The 18,806-nt window shown below is 42.7% G+C and overlaps 1 protein-coding gene across 2 annotated transcripts; it reads right to left on the bottom strand.

Annotated features, from left to right (window-relative positions):
• Positions 1 to 172: 172 nt before the first annotated feature.
• Positions 173 to 18,237, bottom strand: plod1a (procollagen-lysine, 2-oxoglutarate 5-dioxygenase 1a). 2 transcript variants are annotated; one of them, XM_030351827.1, is made up of 19 exons: positions 18,007 to 18,237; positions 17,134 to 17,222; positions 16,798 to 16,931; positions 16,050 to 16,213; positions 14,907 to 15,019; positions 14,711 to 14,774; positions 12,907 to 13,004; positions 12,448 to 12,549; positions 11,782 to 11,913; positions 9,480 to 9,604; positions 8,249 to 8,353; positions 7,389 to 7,514; positions 6,512 to 6,653; positions 6,019 to 6,132; positions 5,801 to 5,866; positions 5,063 to 5,167; positions 3,747 to 3,893; positions 3,107 to 3,232; positions 173 to 1,414 (listed from the first exon to the last, which is right to left on the bottom strand). In XM_030351827.1, the coding sequence occupies exons 1-19, from the start codon at positions 18,095 to 18,097 to the stop codon at positions 1,259 to 1,261; spliced, it is 2,199 nt and encodes a 732-aa protein (XP_030207687.1). In that variant the 5' UTR covers positions 18,098 to 18,237; the 3' UTR covers positions 173 to 1,258. The 2 variants fall into 2 exon arrangements, with proteins under 2 accessions (XP_030207687.1, XP_030207678.1); XM_030351818.1 differs by lacking the exon at positions 3,107 to 3,232 and adding an exon at positions 2,681 to 2,806.
• Positions 18,238 to 18,806: the final 569 nt, after the last annotated feature.

The raw sequence follows: 18,806 nt of genomic DNA, 5'->3' as shown, positions 1-18,806 counted from the left end.
GTGATCAAATTATAGGATTTAAAGGTGTGACAATTGCATATAATGGAGTTCTATTCTAAAGTATTAATGTTTTTATCCAATGCATGTATCAAAAAGAGTCTTGGTTCGAATCTCCATGTACTTTTTGATTAGGATGGACTGTTTTACATATTAAGAATGAGACTCACCATGATATCCTCAATTAGCTTCTTTATTATCAATTCAGAGTGTCAACAATGGAATTATTGCTTTTCACCAGTACTGACATATGCACCTGTAGAAGCTTATGTAGAAGCTAATAAGATTGCACCATTCATAAGGTGACATTTTTATTAACAATTCAGCACATGAGGGGGGGGGGGGGGGGGGGGTAGACTTTATGTAAGAACAGTCAGAACAATTTAAAAAGGCTTAAGGACTTTTGACAACTCAGTGGAGGTCTGAATCTTTGATAAAAGGAGAAATAGGTCACCTGATTTCCACATTCAAAATTACAGAAAGGTCCTGGATATTGCACATGACTGTAACACGGATATCTGGCATATCGTCACACGTATAAAAAATAAATAAAGATACCATGACAGAATAACTCGCTCAGGACCTTTGTAGTACATGTGCTGAAATGAGGACCCTGAATTACAGAAATGATTGACTATAATACTGAAAGCCACTGTTAACTTATTATCAAACTCAAAGCTTCAGGATAATTATTAGGGGGTTGTATTATTAAATTATTAAGCTGAACTGCCTTTTTCCTGAGAGAAATTCAGCCAGAGGTCTCACTCAGCACACTTTGGTCTTGGAAACTTCCGGATTTCTACGATACTAAACACATATACATACTCCGGGCTCATCCCAACTGCACAACTGCAGTTTTTGTCGCTCACAAATACATATTCACAGCCACTACTAGAGGGGACAATTCAAAGCAAATTTAAGGCAAAAGTGGTGTAACCTTTGCCTCCACTGACATCTTCTGGGTGTAACGATACAGAGTTCTCCTGTGGGATCTCCCATGATGCTTCTCCCTATGACCATTACCAAAGCTACCTCTAAGCTAATTACTAAACTTAAATATTATATGCTTTACACTTGAACTTAAAGGTAACCATTTCAAACTTTACACCTGAACTGAACTTAAGGTAACCATTTCAAAGTATGTCTAATTTAATCGTACAGTATCTTGTTGTGTATCTACTTCTAAACTTCATCATGGGAATTAGCACCAAAGGGAGAATTCTGCAGAGTTGCACCGCATGTGTTCTGCTAACTGGTCAGATCAGGGGTCAATAAAGGAGACGGCGATGTATCGGACACCCCCGGTAGTGGGGAGCCCCTCATGGTAGTGGGTGAGCCGGCCAGGGTGCATGAGAGACCAGCCTTTTCGGGGTGCCTCAACTGAACAGTTGTAGCGGATGAATCGACAGCCTCCACCCTGCCGGCAGCAGAATGACACGGAAACACAAACAAAATAAGTTTAGATCAGGCTATACTGTTGGAATCAGAACCATAAATATGGCTTTGGTAATACTGTAGCCATCGTTTCTGTTCAATAGCAGATTTTACTCCACAGAATTAGACAGAAATCAAACAAAATGTGATGGCTTCAGTTAAAATTTTTGAAATTGTGTTGTTAAAATTCATATTATAATTTACATAACGTTTTAGTACACAATGCTGGATAAAGGATCCCTATTATAAATTATATTTCCTTTAAATATTTAGACCTAGATCTCATATCATTGATTTACTAAATAACTCTGGTTCAAGAATTTTGATAATATATTCAAGCAAATATAATGGTAGCATGGAGACAATGATCGTAGATAATTACATTTATATAATACATTTCTTAAGTAATAATAAAAATGCTACAATTGATACTTTTACAAGATGGAGACAGAAATGACACATCCAGATGAAACACCTCTGGAATGGAATGTCTTTGACATGCAGATTAGAATGACAAACACAGAGTTGACTGAATGAATGTATATGAAATGTCACCAAAGACACATAACATGCTATTAAGTTATATTTTGCTATTCGATATTTGTGAATCCCATCTGAGCACCATGCGTTGCATACTGCTTCAGTATCTAATATAAAATTACCTTGATATAAAATATTTATAGCTTTATTATTATGCATATTCTGTACTTCATATATTTGTGGTATCATTATATTTATTCATTTATATTTATTCTGCACATTAATAACGGTGTCACGGTCATACAACTTTCTTGTTATTATTTACACAGATATTGTACAAATGTTAAGCATCTTCCATCTTCAAGATACAAACATCCTTATCTACATTAAAGAGGAGAAGCTGAAATTATGAACTGATTAAAACTCTAGGTATTATATAAAACTCAATATTCATTATGTTTTAGCCATAAAATGAAATAGGAATCGGGGTTAGCCAATTGAGTGTACCTGTGGAAACTTTTTTTAACCAATAGATGGCAGCAAACTTTAAAGTAATAGAAGTAGTGTGTAGAACTCTTGAATGCTGTTATGCATTAGAAAAGTCCAAAGGTTATAAATGTCCTCTCACCTTATCTTACGATTTTTATTTTTCCTTGTGTTTAATTTGTAGTTACTTTATCGTACCAAAACCAGCACCGCAGGTCGATCGTTCTCCTATAAGATCAAACTGTTTGTCAGGGGATCCCTGCACCCACACACAACCACTCACCTGGTAATCAAGGCCCACTTGATTGAGTGCAACATTTACAGTGAATGTCGAGGCATCGTGGTGCGGCCTTAAAGAAGGTTGCTCGTCTGGCTTATATCTAACTACAAAAGCCAAGTCAAATTCAGCCTGCAAAGACAAACACAAATACAGGGGAGGGGAAGAACACAGTCATGCGAGTGCATCGAAGGAACCGTTTAGAGGTCGGGGAGAGGTGTGTTGTTTGTTTGTCTGTGTGTGTCTCCGCCTCTTAGTTCAGCCTCAACGCCACCTCTTTCTGGGCCTCCTCACGCCAGCATTCACTCTCCCCGGGAAGACAAGAAAGAAGAGAAGGGGACAAAGGGGACAGGACGGACTACGGGTTGTTGGGCTAAAAAGGTCCCGTCTCGTGGAGGCCGGCTAGTGCTACGGGCCGGAACCACCTTTTACCTGGTAGTCAACGTCTTTGGTGTTGAGCGCTACGTTTATAGTGAAAGTGGAGGCATCGTGGTGAGGCCGCAGCAGGGGCTGCTCGTCAGGTTTGTACCTCACCACAAAGTTCAGGTTGGACTCACACTGATGAGGGGAGACATGAGGAGAAGGAGGAGGAGGAGCAGCACAGAGTAACACATCTGGCTACGTAATATGGTATAATATCATCAATCATACACCAGTTAGGAATGAATAATATATAGAGTGTATCCAAATATCGATTGACTGCTTTTCTGCTGTCAATAGTTTAGATCCAATTTATCAAAATATGTTCATGTAAGGCAATAGACCAGAGTAATATTAACATTGTCATAGTTATATTACTGCATTGACAAAAACTTCCAGAGCAATCTGATAATAAAGTGCAACCCAATTGTTTGCTCATTCAAACTATTGTTTGAATATTGTGGAATACTAGCGAAGATATAAAAAATCGGGATGGGATGTGCTGTCACCTGTCTGTGTTTCATTTCTGACTACACAAAACAGAATGACGGCATACAAGTATGAATATGGCATTTCATAATGGGTTAGAAATTTATTTAAATTTAACCAAAATATCATTGAGATTAGGTTTAGGTTTAGGTTTTATCCTTACCTTGGTGTAGTACCCAGGGAACAGCTTCTCTGTGATGGGAGCCACATAGTCCAGCAGCAGCTTGTGCCACTCCTTCTCGTAGCCCACCTGGTTCATGTGGATGTCGATGGTGGGCACGTTCTCATAGCCCCCCTGGATTCTCTTATCCTGTAAGATGCAGACGGACGAAAGATGGGTTCAGATGCTGAACTTTGTCAGGGTAAGTTTTCACCTGTTTGTAGTTTTCTTTGAATATGAATGATCAAGCATGAATAATTGTGTTTTGTCTTAGTATTTTACTTTGTTACAACTTACGTGACCAAAAACGGGTGAATTCAAAATGATGAATTCAGCTGATCAAGTCAAGTGAATTTAAATCTATAGCCCTTTATCACAGTAACAGCCTCAAATGCTTCACGGCCCCGTGTTAAACAACCCCTCCCCCCCCCCCAATGATCACAGAACAGGGGTCCCTCTGTCCAGGTTTAGCTATAACCCTAACATTGCCAATCGTGCAATCATGTAAGGAAATATCATAACTAATCCCAAAAACAAGGCAGAAACTAAGAATCGAAGTGGCTAAATTCAGGACAAAAATTATGGTCAAAAAACATTCCAATCAATTTAAATTAAAGTAAGAGTCACTTTAAAAATGAGCTTCTGCTTTGATATAACCAGCAATCTTGGGTTAAATCATCGGTTCTGTGGCCCTGATTGAAACCGATGCATTCAGCGGCTGCACTTCTTCAGGACAAAAGCATTCCATGCACATTAGAAAAGGTATGGGTTGCTCTCACCAAAATAAATCTTCTTGGTATGTGTAGCAAACTGTGAATAAATCAGTGGCTGTGTGGCTGCTATAAAATGTGAAGCTGCTATGTGGGTCGGTCTTTGAGTGCCCACCACAGAGTGGACCAAGTTGACAGCAAAACACCAAATAAAGAAATGACACATGATGACATGTGATCAGATCAAAAGGGTCCCTTTAAAGCCCCAGTAAATAAGGTGTAAGTTTGGTGTTATGGAAATGAATATATCTCTGATATTTATGGCAATGTGTAAATGTCATAGTCATGTTTCCTTTCTTTTTTTCCCTATCTTCTTTTTTCTTTTTGTAGTTGTGGGTCTTTACCAGCTTCTCCACTTTACAATCAGCCATATATGGCTGATTGTAAATGTCCCCATCAGCACAGATATAACCTCTACAACATCCCCTTGTTTTAAAGTATGAACCCGCTGGCTTAACAAAAAAAAAGCCTTCTAATACTGCTACTAGTCTGGTATCCACGGTGAACCCGATGACCGGTATCTGCTCCTGGAGGTGTATTGTTACGTACCACGGCACCACCCCCAGACCACTGCCCAAAGTGTTCCATCTCCTGCACAAAGTGGTCGCAGGCCACCTCCGAGAACATGGGGAACCAGTACACATCAGGGCAGGGCTGGCAGAAACACACATAAAACACCTTCATCAAAACCTTCAATATCGGTTATGCAGCTGCACAACAGGTCATGTTTGCCCAACTGTCATTTTGAGAAACATGAGATTATTTGGCAACATCTAACATTTAGTAATTTCACAGATTTGTATCCAACATGATGGCAGTGAATTTTGTTTGAAATACATCAATGTCATTATTGAGAAGAACTTTCACTGGGAATCCAACAAATAGACAAAAGACAAAATATAAATAATGAATGAACATATCATAAATATATCTCAGTAAATACACAATTATGGTTTGTTATTACTTCAAAAATAGTGTCCCTTTGTGCATTCCATCATATGTCTTTTGTTCATTTGTGTTTGCTGTATAAACACAGTGGGAAGTAGACGCAGCCTTGCAGCTTGCAGTCATACTTGTGTATGAAGGGGACGCTGGCGCTCTTTGCTCAACCACTGCATGTGTAATTATCTAATTTTTACTATTTGCACATGAGTTGGTGCGATAAAGGTCTAAATTACAATTTAATGGTACACCTTAAGTCAAAGGCTGGCAACCGCTGCACGAGACGAATGACTGAACAATGCAAGCAAAGTGTTAATATTTCAGTCTTAATTCAAAGTGACTCACCGTTTCAATCAGCTTGTTTTTCATGATGAGGGAGTAATTTGGATGGATGTAGCGCTCTTCGAAGTCCTGAGGAAATGAAGGTTCAATGAGCTCATTTCAACGTATGGAATCTCACATACGTTTACACGTATGTGTGATTCGTGTAAAAAGACACAAACAAGTACAGACAAGTACACACAGAGAGGAGGTAATCTTTGAGATAATGAGATGATTCTTACCACAGGGTTCTCGAAGATCTGCCAGAGGTCATTGTGGAGGTGCTTCGTCTGGTAGTTTTCCACAGACAGGATGCGCCCAAACGTGTGCATGTTGGTAACGTACAGGAACACCCCCTGAGATTCAGTGGAGGACGACACATCAGATGCAAGGGTTAGTAAAGTTGAATGGGCGAATATTCAGTTAATTCAAAATGTTACGATTTTAAATGCATAAATGCTTCCGCTAACATATGATATGTTATAGCATACATATTTTTGGAATTAGCAATGGAATATTTTGTTGAATAATATGTCTAATATGTCTGTACCTGCACATTTTCATACAATTATTATCATGTACACTATTGTATAACTGGACTCCCCTGTTCCTGCCTTTGCCTGCTGTAGTATACTGCACATTGGACAATACAACTTGAATATGACTTTGAATATCAGGTGTATTAAAGTCCAATTAAGTAAAACCACCCGAGGACGCAAAGGATTGCTGTCCAACCTTGCTGCGAACACTGGTGCAGAAGGCCATGTCCGCATCCTGCGTGTCGGAGCTGAAGAGGTCGTAGTCAGGGATACCGGAGCGAAGCACGTCCCCCTTCACCAGGTACACGCTGGAGATGTAGGGCACGTTCCACACCCCCCTGCAGCCACAGCACAGTGTTTACACCGGGCTTACACCACGCACCCACACACACACACATGTTCACAGTACAGGCGACCTGGTTACACTGAATATTCACCATACGCGAACGATACACAACTTAAACAACATGTATAGTCGCATTGAACTGTGCGAGCCAGCGCCGAACAAAACTGACGACATCACGCCTCGTAAGGCGATTTGTTGCATGCCGTTCACCTCTTTGATCTTAAGGGCTTCATATTGTACAACCAGGTGTGTGTGTAATTAGCCATTACAAAGCCTCTTTTGACATCCCAAGTAGGCGTGTCCACCTAGATGTGTGGAAAGATCAGTCTACCAGCCTACCCAGTGGACTGTAGCAAACGTTGCTCATCTATCCGTCATACGTCTAGGTGGAAAGGCCCACTTGTTATGTCAGAAAAGGTTGATTTTCAAAACGGCTTGTAACGGCTAATCACACTCACACCAGGTGGTATAATATGTCACCTTTAAGCTTTGCAAACAGAGTGCACGAACTGCGTTTATCCTCACCAATGTTTGGGCCAAACCGTGACCATGACTCCTCGCACTTCACAAACGGTGCTTCAAAGCGACCGTACATTTAGCTTACCTCTGTTAACTTTACTTAGTAAACACGCAGTCTTTACACAGTACAGTAAAACGCTGTATACCTTCGGGATAACACAAATATACACAGCTCCCCTTAGCTAGGATGTCAACAGGATGAACCTACACCCTGCGTCCCTGGACGATGTCTACGTAGTCCTCAGAGCGGGCGTAGAAGCCGTCAGCGCTGAGCGCGCCCCAGAAGTTGCTCCACAGTCGCCCGGGCCTAGTGATCATGGGAGCCACGATGGGCCTGGGGAGAGACAACAGCCAGCAGAGCTCAGGTACAGGAAGCAGCAGCATGGAGGGTCGGTAGCATCACCTCAATACTTCCTCTTCCATGTTCCCAATGGGAAAAATGAAATGTCATATCAAGTAAATATCTGAAGTAAGTAAAAAATGTATATATTAGTAAATAACAAATAACATATTTAAATCCTTGCTCATTGTGCTAAACATCTGTGTGGGATAAAATGTTATTCAGTGCTGAAGGACCCTTACAATTTAGTCCTGATTTCTTGTGGAATGCTGTATAAATATACATAATATCTTATATTTTTTTATTAGTTCCAGTAAGAACAATTTACTCAAACTTGCGTTTGACACAAATACCTTCCTTCAGAACAAAATCAAGAAATATCATTGAAAGATGTTAAAGGTCCCATGGCATGCTACTTTATGGATGCTTTTATATAGTGGCTAATGGGCCCCTTATACGATACATGAAGGTGTTCAAGAAATTTAGCCTTTGTGCAGAATTGAACGCTCGTGCTTCAGTAGATGTATCGCAATGGCGAGGCGTGAACAGCTTTTGGCCATGTTCTGTAAATATTCTAGAACACTCCGGGTGCGTACACACACACACACGTGTTTGTGTGTATTCACACAAACACCCTCTCATAAAGTGAAATTTTCATGCCATGGGGATATATATATATATATATATATATATATATATATATATATATAATGTTGGTATATACTCACAGGTTTTGCTCGATGAGTATTTTGAGCGTGTCCTTGTTCTTCAGGACAACTTCGCTGTCCACGCTGAAGAAATATTTACACTGTTTGTCTTGTCGACACAAATCCCTGAAATAAGGACAGAATACAGACGAGTCACGAAAAAACCCTTTCAAGCCACATTGATTTGGCATACATTCAATCAGACATCAGCTTAATTGCAAGAGGCACTCAGATGTCCCTTGAGCCTTAAAACTAAACCGGGCCAAGTCATCCACTTACACACCCAGTGTCACTCAGACTAGCATGAGTGTATATTTAGGGTGATCAGGGTTAATTTACATCTGCATTATTCAAAAGAGTGGGGAGTTGTGATCACAGCACCAGAGCAGCCCTTACCACTTGACCCCACTTCAGTATAGTAGGTAGTGGTAATGCACAGGGTGTTATTATTAGGGGAGAGGGGGCTGACGTCATCTTAATGCTGGGTAGTGTGGGGGGACTGCGCCCCAGTAGAGTTGGAAGGGCAATATTGTTTTCAAACGGGTTTGATTTTATCGGGCTCGCATAATGAGGGGGGGACTGAGACTAAAATGGGCGATACGGTGTCAACCGCCATTTGAAAGAAACAAATGCCCCGTTCCTTGGAGCTGATGACTCAGATATGTGGATTTAAATGTTGACAATCAGACATAAACCCATGATTTTCTTCCTTGTAATTTTAAATAGATTAAACGGCTGTACAACTGAAAAAAGAGCAACAAGTCATTGAGGGGATAGACGCGTCGATAAATCCAAATTCCATTTATAGTTTATACTATTTATCTGTTTTTACTTTGACTTTTGAAGAATATACCTGACATCTTTGCAGTGCATTCCTAGCTAAACAAATATACATTATATTTTTGGGGTGAATTTTCACGGAGAACCTGAGAGTACAGTCCTCATGTGTGGACCACTGCATGGCCCCAGGCGCCTAGTGTGGACAGACCCAAGACTGATCGTCAAGACCGGTCATTAGTGTGTCCTGCCGAAGTCCACCCTGACTTTAAAAGACGCCTGGAGGATAGGAGGCTTCAGTGGCTCTTCCCACAAGTGCGCCTACCACATAACCACAAGTTTGATTCCTACCTTCAGTCCTTTGCTACATGTCGTATCCTGTCTTCTTCAGCCCCACTCTGCTGTCTGTCTCCACTGTGCCATCCAAAGGCACGAAACGGACAGGAATGATTGAAAATATATAAACCCAACTCACAGGCCAAGGTTGCGCGAGGAGATGCTGTCTGTGTCGGCTCCCTCTGGGCCCACCACCTTGACGTCCTGGTACAGACCGCCATGGCCCTCCAAGAAGGAGTCCACCTGCTTCTTGTGGTGGCTCTCCTGGGGGAGGAAGAGGTCATGTTTGTTATCATGCCCGTTATGTTAGCCTTTGTTAAGCAGTCCAAGCTGTAGGAGGACTCCAGCAAGATGCCCTATCATCCTGCTAAAGGCTTCATGACATGCATGTGAATGCACTGTGCGTGTCTTTGGATGAAATCCTCTGCTAAAACGATGATAGTATAGTATAATTTAAATGTATATTAATAACCTGCTGCCTTGCATGGTTGAACCCACCGTTGGTGGGTGAATGTGTGTCTTTGGATAAGAGCGTCTGTTGAATGCCCTAAATTAAAATTAATTTAACGATTGATTTTATGATTTATTTTATGAACCTCAGCAAATTCTAAATTTACGATGAAAAGCTAGAGGAAGTAGGAACTGCTGTGTGGGCAAAATGTAGACCATTAAAACAAAGCAGGCTCTAAGCTCTGAGAAGTGCTGTGTGTGATGTGCTTTACCAAGTGTTGTACCACAGAGCTGTGTTTTTTAATGCACAAAAACCCTGGTCTGCCCTTTAACCCTTCAACTCACAGTTTGACCTCATCTCGAAAGGTCTTGCTGCTGTGTGTCTTAAGGGTCTCAGAAACATCTGCGTGACCTCAGTGACTTGATACTATCACATGTGCATATGGTAGGACCTGTGAAGGGATTGTGGTCTCGATGTGCAAAACTAAATGGCTTACACAAATGCCCAAATTATATAGCTTACTTGGCTAGGTTATGTATAATATACTCAACCCTTGTGAATAATTATCTCAGCTTGCTTGACCAACAGTTCCATAGTCTCCATAGTTCTCTGTGAGATCACATACTGAGGGCTGTCTATTGGGTCTCAAATACGTCACAAATACGACTTTAGTATAAATGCAGACAAGTCCAAAATCGGTTGAAAGCGCCGTTTCACTTTTGAAACAGAAAACAACGCCTAACTCCGCCACTTTCCATTTTTGGATTTCGAAATAAGGTTTCTCCAGACCATAATGTAATGTCATAGGCTGTTTTAATGTATCAATATAAACTATTATAAAGACTTTGTATACCCCACTCAACCAGGTATCCTGAAGCTAGCCTTAAATAGGTCCTAAGAATAAAACTCTCTGTGACCCTGCATTCCTGTTGGCCTGTCTGCTGCTTGGCACCAGGCTGTCCCTTTAACCCCAGCTCCCTGCCCCCCCCACAGCTGTCTGCCTAACCTGCCCTCTCTAACCCAGGTCAGCTATACCAGCTACACCCACACCCGTAGACTAACCACCAGCCAGGCTGTCCCCAGTGACCGGTTTATATTTGAGTTGTATACACCCAGTAAGGATACCTTCATTAGGGATAACTACACTACCACTACAACACAACAGCATCTGGGAACAGTAGGCTTGTTTTTAGATAACCGACAAGCAGTATTGATGCTAATTGACTGCCCAGCCTTTCTCCACGTAACCCAAGTCACTTTATTACGAATAATTTCTCATTTTAGTTCACCATTTTGCAGAAAATATCCTGAACTTAGCGGCTACTCACTATCATCAGTGTTAGTTTAAATCCCAGGCCCTGAGTAGCTTCGCTATTAGCTGGCACATTCCTGGCCCACGGTGAATGTAAACAGCGCAAGCTAGCACACGTTAGATCAAGAAGGGAAGTGGTCCCATTCCTGGTATGGTTGATTCCCACCCGAGCCACTGTTGCGATCATCCAACCATGCAGTGCAATGCCATCACACCCAGTGTTATACAAACGAGAATGATGATGGCGGAGGATAGGTGGATGGATGGTATCACACTGATGGCTATCTCAAGTTTGATTTGATATGCAATACTTTTTGTGTAGTGTAGTGTAGTACAGTACAGTGTAGTGCAGTGTAGTGTAGTATTGTGTAGTGTGGTGTAGTGAGGTGTAGAGGTGTAGTGAGGTGTAGTGTAGTGTAGTGTAGTGAGGTGGAGTGCAGAGTAGTGTTGTGAGGTGGAGTCTAGTGTAATGTAGTGAAATGTAGTGAGGAGTAGTGTAGTGAAGAGTAGTTTAGTGTAGTGTACCTCGATCACTCACACTGCACAGCAAAATACTAACTTTGAACAACGTATTATTCTCCACGTCAGCAAAAATCTCATAATGCTGCTAAACATCTTGTAGATGTCATAAAGCATTAGCATCGCTTGAGTGGAGTTACCTCAGGCAATCACCCTCACCTGGTTGTATATGAAGAGTTTCAGTCTGTTCTTGGGGTACTGAAGATTCAGTAGGCGTTCAAAAAAGACAGCGAGGAAGGGGGTGGGCTGCTGAATGAAGACCCCGATCGTCACCTGAGGAAATTCACTCTCCTGGAGAAACAAACACAACCAGAGACAAACAAAGCAATGTTCTACATCAATCTGTGGTTGCCATTTAGGTTCTGCCATTTAAGCAGGTCCACTTTACATCTCATAAACACAATCTGTGTTGGTTTAATTTTCCATTTCGTTGTTGGACAGTTACTATACAAGAAAATGCAGCTGGCATCTAAGCAAAGTCGTGAAAGGTGCCGTGACGATGGGGAGTGTAATAAACACAGTCCTGTTCAAACACAAGCGGAACAAGGACAGCACGGATAGAAACATCCAGGAGACTTTCCATCCGTGCATCTTTCCAGAGAGCGTCACTAAGTGATGCTCTCATTTGAGGACACTATCTAGGGTGGGTCAGGCTGGCTATTTACAACGCTATGACCTCAGAGAGGGGCTCATTAAGTATGACCTCACCTGTAGTTAGGTGGGTAATGAGGCTGGTGGCAGCTGTTGAGCATGCTGTGCACTCGCTAAGAAAGTGAGAGTGCGCGTCACTCGTGGTTCAGAGAGGGAGGGGGGCGGACGGCTCACCTGGATCCCAGTGAGAGGTCTGAGGTTCTGGTGACATTCAGTGCAGCCGGTTTCAAAGGTCCACACCTTGGGAATGTAGTTGCCAAGGTAGTTGACCTGCAACTGGGGACACAATGACACTGTTTAGCAGATGCTTTTATCCAACCTTTGGGATCAAAACCAATACACTTTTGAATGGGAATAGGACTGATTCAATTGCTATGTAAGATTCAAAGCTCTTCGATGGCTGTTAATAAGATACATTGAAAACATGTAAATACCATTAAGCTTTACAATGGTACAAAGTTCTAGACCACATTGTAAGTCTAAGTTAAAGTTTGGTTTAGTTCAGTCAAAGTAGTTTGTTTTTAACCAAATCCATCCCTTTTACTATTTAGGTCATTGTGGTATTCATACAATTTCATACGTTTCTACTGGTTAATTCCTAACTCTACTATAATGTGTTTCTTTGCGGGCTACCTTGGTGGGGCCATTGCCATGGACGATGACCGGAAGTGTGTCATACAGCACATTCCTGGCCCGTACCCGGCTGTCCTCAAACTTCAGCACCACCTCATCTACATACACATGCACGCGACAGCCAAGCACACACGCAAACACGTGCAACAGCAAGCACACACAAACAAGAGCACACACACATACACAAAAAAAACACACATACACACATACTTTATATTAATTAATAATCCAAAACATAAAGTTAATATCAAACTCAAAACTGCCGTTATTCACTTCATCTAATTTTTTTCATTTTTATACCTAAAACCATCTATGCTGGTGTAATTGTAGTACTGGAAAACTAAAAGTGACAAGCTATGTTAAAGACAAAGAAACTCATGGTAATCCTGTGTATTAAAGTCCAAAGAAGTCTCCAGCAGAGTGTTCCTTTAGGTTTAAGCGACGCCCCCTCACACAATACAGCTGTTCTTTGCAGCAAAGCTGGGCTCCCTCAAGCACATCTGGGGGAGGCATGGAAAATTGGTAGTTGGCCAGCCTTCCTGCTTCCTCCCCCCCCTCCTCCCGTAACTCCTCCCCCTTTTTTGTTCATTCATCGGGCTACGTGACCTCAAGCACATATCCGTCTCCCTCTTTCTGTTCCCCCCTCCTCTCCCTCTCTCCCTCCTTATCAACACGTCTCTCTGGCTCTATGTCCCCCTCTTTATTCTTGTACCTCAGTGCCCCCCCCCCCCCACCCTAACTGTCCCACTCGCTCCCTCCTTCTCTCTCCCTCCTTCTCTCAGTTTGTCTCTCAGTCTCCAGCCCCCCCTCTTTTACCTTGTAACTGCCTAGATTATTTTACAGTTTGTTCAAGCTGGGAACATTATTCCTCCTCGCCTTCTGTGTGAAAGGTACGAACATGGAATGGGGGGGGCAAGGGGGGGGGGCAATACGCCAGCTCTATTTGGTTCTGAGTAGAAAGCAAATCCGGCATAAGGCTGGGTCTTCTGTACAGTAAAATGTTGCGGGATCTCTGTATAAAAGAGATCCTTCGGTCACTCTCTCTCTCTCTCTCCTTCTCTTGCAAACTATACATTCCTGACCAAGGCGGCACAGGACTGCAAGGGGGGGGGAACAGTAAAACAAACAGAGTGAAGGGGAGTAAGACAAGATGCAAAGAGAGAGACGGAGCGAAAGGGCTCTCGGAGGATGATCATGTCTAAACTTGCAGTGCTCATTAAAAATGACAATCACCCCTGTGTTCTTCACACTTTTGCTTTTTTCAAAATATGATCCTGCAATGTTTGCCTCCATATCTCGGCTTGGGGGCAACCAACCAATGGCAATCCTTTGAAGGAAGTGGCAGGGGGGGGGAGTATTCCTTCATCTCTACACAACAGCTATTAACTGTTCCCTACCACCTGGGTAATAAATAATAAATAACAACATGGGTTTCCCCAGCCAGGGAAAGTAGCCTATCTCAGCAGAACAATTACAGCAAGGTGGCTTCGGGCTAGTATTAATTACATTGTAACAGACTTTATTCGTTTCTCACACGTTAACCTCTATGTAAATATGTTAGCTGTGATTCTGAAAGCGAATGTCTTTTTAAACTGCAATCAGATGCAATTGATGCTCATAGTTGTAAGCAGTAAGTGTTCCGGTCAATATATTTTAGATGAGGTTGCAACACTGTTAGTAAATAGTGCTTTGCATTCATTAGCGATGCAGCCAAGTTCTATTGTAAGTGGAAAATAACAGTCAAAGCAGATCTTTTTGCGTGTGATAACGTGTGTTTCTGGCTTCTGTGTGTAAAGGCTCTTACCAAGGGCTCCATTGAGGTTTTGGAACAATCTGCATCTGCTGTCCAGTGTGATATTTATGGATTTCTGAAATGGGGAAGGTAAAACAATGTTGTGAGATACTTACCCAGAGTACACATGGACAAATCACAAAAAACAGTTTTTAATATTTATACAGTTGGTTCTAACCATATTAATAAGTCTAATAAGTATGCATACCCTTTTTTCTGGGTTGATATAGATGTTAGTGAAAAACAACTGGTCACTGTCGTGGTCTTCTCCTGTCCAATCAGCGACCATCGTCTTGACATTAGGGAGGTAGCCAATGAAGCCTGAGGACAGAGAAGGGACAAGAGACATTGTAATGCTGCTTTGTAAAGTCACAGACAAAATTGGCACCAGCAGATATCAAATAGTTCAACAAGCTACCATGGCAACACATTCCTCTACCTTGGACAGATAACAGTAGCCAAACCAGAGGTTACACTGGCCATCTTTAATGGGAATCACTGAACACAATGTATGTTCAAAAACCTTTCTTTCTTTTTTTTTCTTGATCTGGACATGCACATGACATAGTGACGGTGTGAACAGAGATAACCTTATTCAAACCACATTAACAGATTACTAATTATTATTATTATGTAATAAGAAAAACTAAAATGAATCTGATATTTATTAAGCTGGACCCTGTCAGGTAATGAAAAGCAGGTCTCTGTGCCTTCAGTGCTGTCTTCCTGCACAGCAGAAAGCCTGCTATTTTCAGCCTATAAAAATACACTATAAACTCCTTCAAGGGAACATGCAGCACATCATTAAAAATTCCACATTATTTTTATCCCTCTATGCTTACAAACACTGACACAAACAAACACATTGACCAAAACAAACTGAAAGGTAAACCTACTGACAAACACACACTGACCAACAAAGGGGTTGGTGCATTAAAAGACAATGTACAGCACATTTATAACGTGCACTGAACATCAAGCATAAGATAAAGCACAATCATTGGTGTAACACAAATACTTGATGCTATTCTGGTACAGATTCTTGTAATGTCCCAGTATATTTCTATATGACCACCACCACCACCACCACCACCGCCACCAGCTCCTCCACCACCACCACCACCACCACCACCAACGGACCCACCTACCGACCCCACCACCCCCATCCCCAACCAAACCATCATCAACCCCATCACCGGCACCACTTCAACACCCACCAGTGGACCTACCTCCGAACCCCACCACCACCACCTCCGTCCCCATCCCAACCAGTGGACCTACCTCCGAACCCCACCACCACCACCACCTCCACCACCACCACCTCCGTCCCCACCCCCACCAGTGGACCTACCTCCCGCCCCCAGGAAGCGGTTTCCCTCGCGGACGTGCGGGTACTTGTCCTCCAGGTGTCTGTCAGGCCAGATGAGGGTCTCTGAAGAGAAGACCACCCTGTGCCCGCTCTGCTGGAACTTTTTCAGCAGCTCCTTGGGCCCAGAGGCAAACACCACATCATAGCTGAGGGGAAACGAGGAGCAGCCATGACTATGGGACACTGCACAGAGCCACTGCAGGGCTCGGCCGTGGCAAGCCAATCACAATATGAGAGGAGAGAAGGTGGCTCCATATTATGACGAGCCACAGTTAATTAGTGGAGTGTTTAGCCAGCACTGGCTGGCTTCACTCATAGGCAATGGCAGTAAAAGGGAGAGACGTTTTTCAGTTATCTATTCCCTGATCATAATAAGCATGATTCAGTAGCGACAGAGAAACAAGCAGGTGGGCAGGATAGTCTAGTCTAGTGGCTAGGGGGGATGACCTCGAATCGACCAGTCCCGGGTTTGAACCCAAATGAGGCATCTATTTTGTAGTGTGTAAATAGTATTTTCTACTGCTTCCACTGGATGAGAAGGACAGTATAGTGGTTAGAGTTTGACTCCCGGCCAAAATGTGCTGGGTTCAAACACCAATGACTGCAGCTTCATTTAGAAGGTGTCCCACTCCTACCTGCATATTAATGACGTGTATCTAAAAGGTTTCTCTACGGCTAACTAACCATATAATGATCCATCCTGCAGCACCAGGAAAACGAGGTGACCTACCTGTCTATGAATAGGATGGTCTTCTCCTGCTCCTCCTTCATCTCCTCCAGAGCCGCCTTGAGGAGGCGTATCCTCTGGCCTCCTCCGGGGGCCATGTAGTCCCCCCCTTGCCATTCCTCCCCGCGCCCCAGCACCTTTTATCCCCATGGAGCACAGAAGACAACTTAACACCACCACTTCTCTTCAGGTTGACTTTAAACCATGGCCTGAAGCACTAGCAGATTTGTATCACTGGTTTATCATCAGACTTTTTATTTTGCCCTGTGGCCAGAGCGATTAGAGGAGGAATTAAGCTTTCAGATCAACGTCAATCTACTTGCAGGTATTTGCCCCTACCTTGACAGTATAGTTGAAGAGCTTTGCAGACCTCAGGAAACGGCTGAAGCCATCTGTCTCTGCGGTGGCAACTGTCAATACTAGGAGGTCTGTAGGAAGACGAGCAGTGTGTGAGATAGTAAAGGGAAAGAAAGACAACGGTTTTGTGCTGAATTAGGATAATCTTTTCTTCCCCTATCAGAGAGTCATCAACGTGCAATAGGTCAATAAGTAATAGCTGTTAAATTGTGTGGACGAATAGACAATGCATTTCGTTTGAAGTTGTTTTGAATATGGTAAGAACATAAATAAGGCGGCTAACTCTAAACGACTATCAATATTTAAAGGGTTTAAACACAAACGTTGGTTCGAAATAATTATGAATTGAAAGTCAACCATATGAGCACATTTGAACTGACTAAGTTCAATTCTATTTGGATTCAACGTAGTCAAAGTCATGGTTTGAGAATGGTGACTAAACGAGGAGCATGAATGGCTGGACAAAATTGCTACTGCCAAATCACTTCATGGAATAGTTTACATGGGTAGGCTGCAAAATACATTTAATCCGATTTCATGCGAACAGTATCAGTTCTCCCAAGCGAAGCCGACTTGCTTTTGCCTAATTCTCCGTTTAAGTGATTACGGCTGTGATATCCGACAACCGCTATCCACCAACTTGTTGAATACAGCATTTGGACAGGCAATACCGTCCACGTCAGCGGCGTGTTCAGAAGAACCTTCTCGACTGGACAGTGAACCTTCCCGACAGAACCTAACTCTACTCTATCTACTACTGAATGAAACACAAGTCCGCACACGTCTAATACAGCGGTACAAAAAAAAATGCATCTAGTTATATGACATCTGTAGCACAAGATATGTTATGCATACCTTCTGGAGTTTTCTGCTCTTCGGAGCTTGTCAGAGGCAATTGGGCAAAGCTGAACAATGCACTAAACGCCAAGAGGAATACTATTTTCATTGTAATCGAGACCGATATTGTCCCACTAGCTTGTTGTAGACAGTAGTGTCCGCGTCTTTGGGGAGAAGAGATGTGTACGACTCAGAAGTTGCGTGTTGAACCAATGTTACCCCCGTCCCACAGACCCAGCCCCGTTTCCTCTCGCTCCCCCTTCTCTCTCTCTCTCTCTCTCTCTCTCTCTCTCTCTCTCTCTCTCTCTCTCTCTCTCTCTCTCTCTCTCTCTCTCTCTCTCTCTCTCTCTCTCTCTCTCTCTCTCTCTCTCTCTCTCTCTCTCTCTCTCGTACATGGACCTATTAAAGGTCTCGTACGGCAAACCGAGTCTCTCGCTCCCTCTCTCGCGCACGCACGCACGCACGCACACACGCGCGCGCACACACACACACACACACACACACACACACACACACACACACACACACACACACACACACACACACACACACACCAAATGTGAAACTTGAACAGGGAACAGTGAAATTATTTTAATAATGACCGCTAATGACGGTTAATAAAATAACCCCGATTCAAGAGAACGTTTGGTGATTCGATAAATATGACTCTGTTTTTATAAAGGTCTGCCCTAGTAACTACAGTTATTAAACAAAATCATTCGACCTTCATAAACTGTACAGGATGACATGTACCACAGCGTGACCGTGCGTCTATATCATGGACCCATTAAAGAAGGTCTATATAAAGCACATGAGCA

Source organism: Gadus morhua, chromosome 1 (assembly GCF_902167405.1).
Source record: "Gadus morhua chromosome 1, gadMor3.0, whole genome shotgun sequence".
NCBI classification, from domain to species: domain Eukaryota; kingdom Metazoa; phylum Chordata; class Actinopteri; order Gadiformes; family Gadidae; genus Gadus; species Gadus morhua.
Note: the sequence above shows the minus strand (reverse complement) of the source record. Positions and strands in the feature narration are given on the sequence as shown.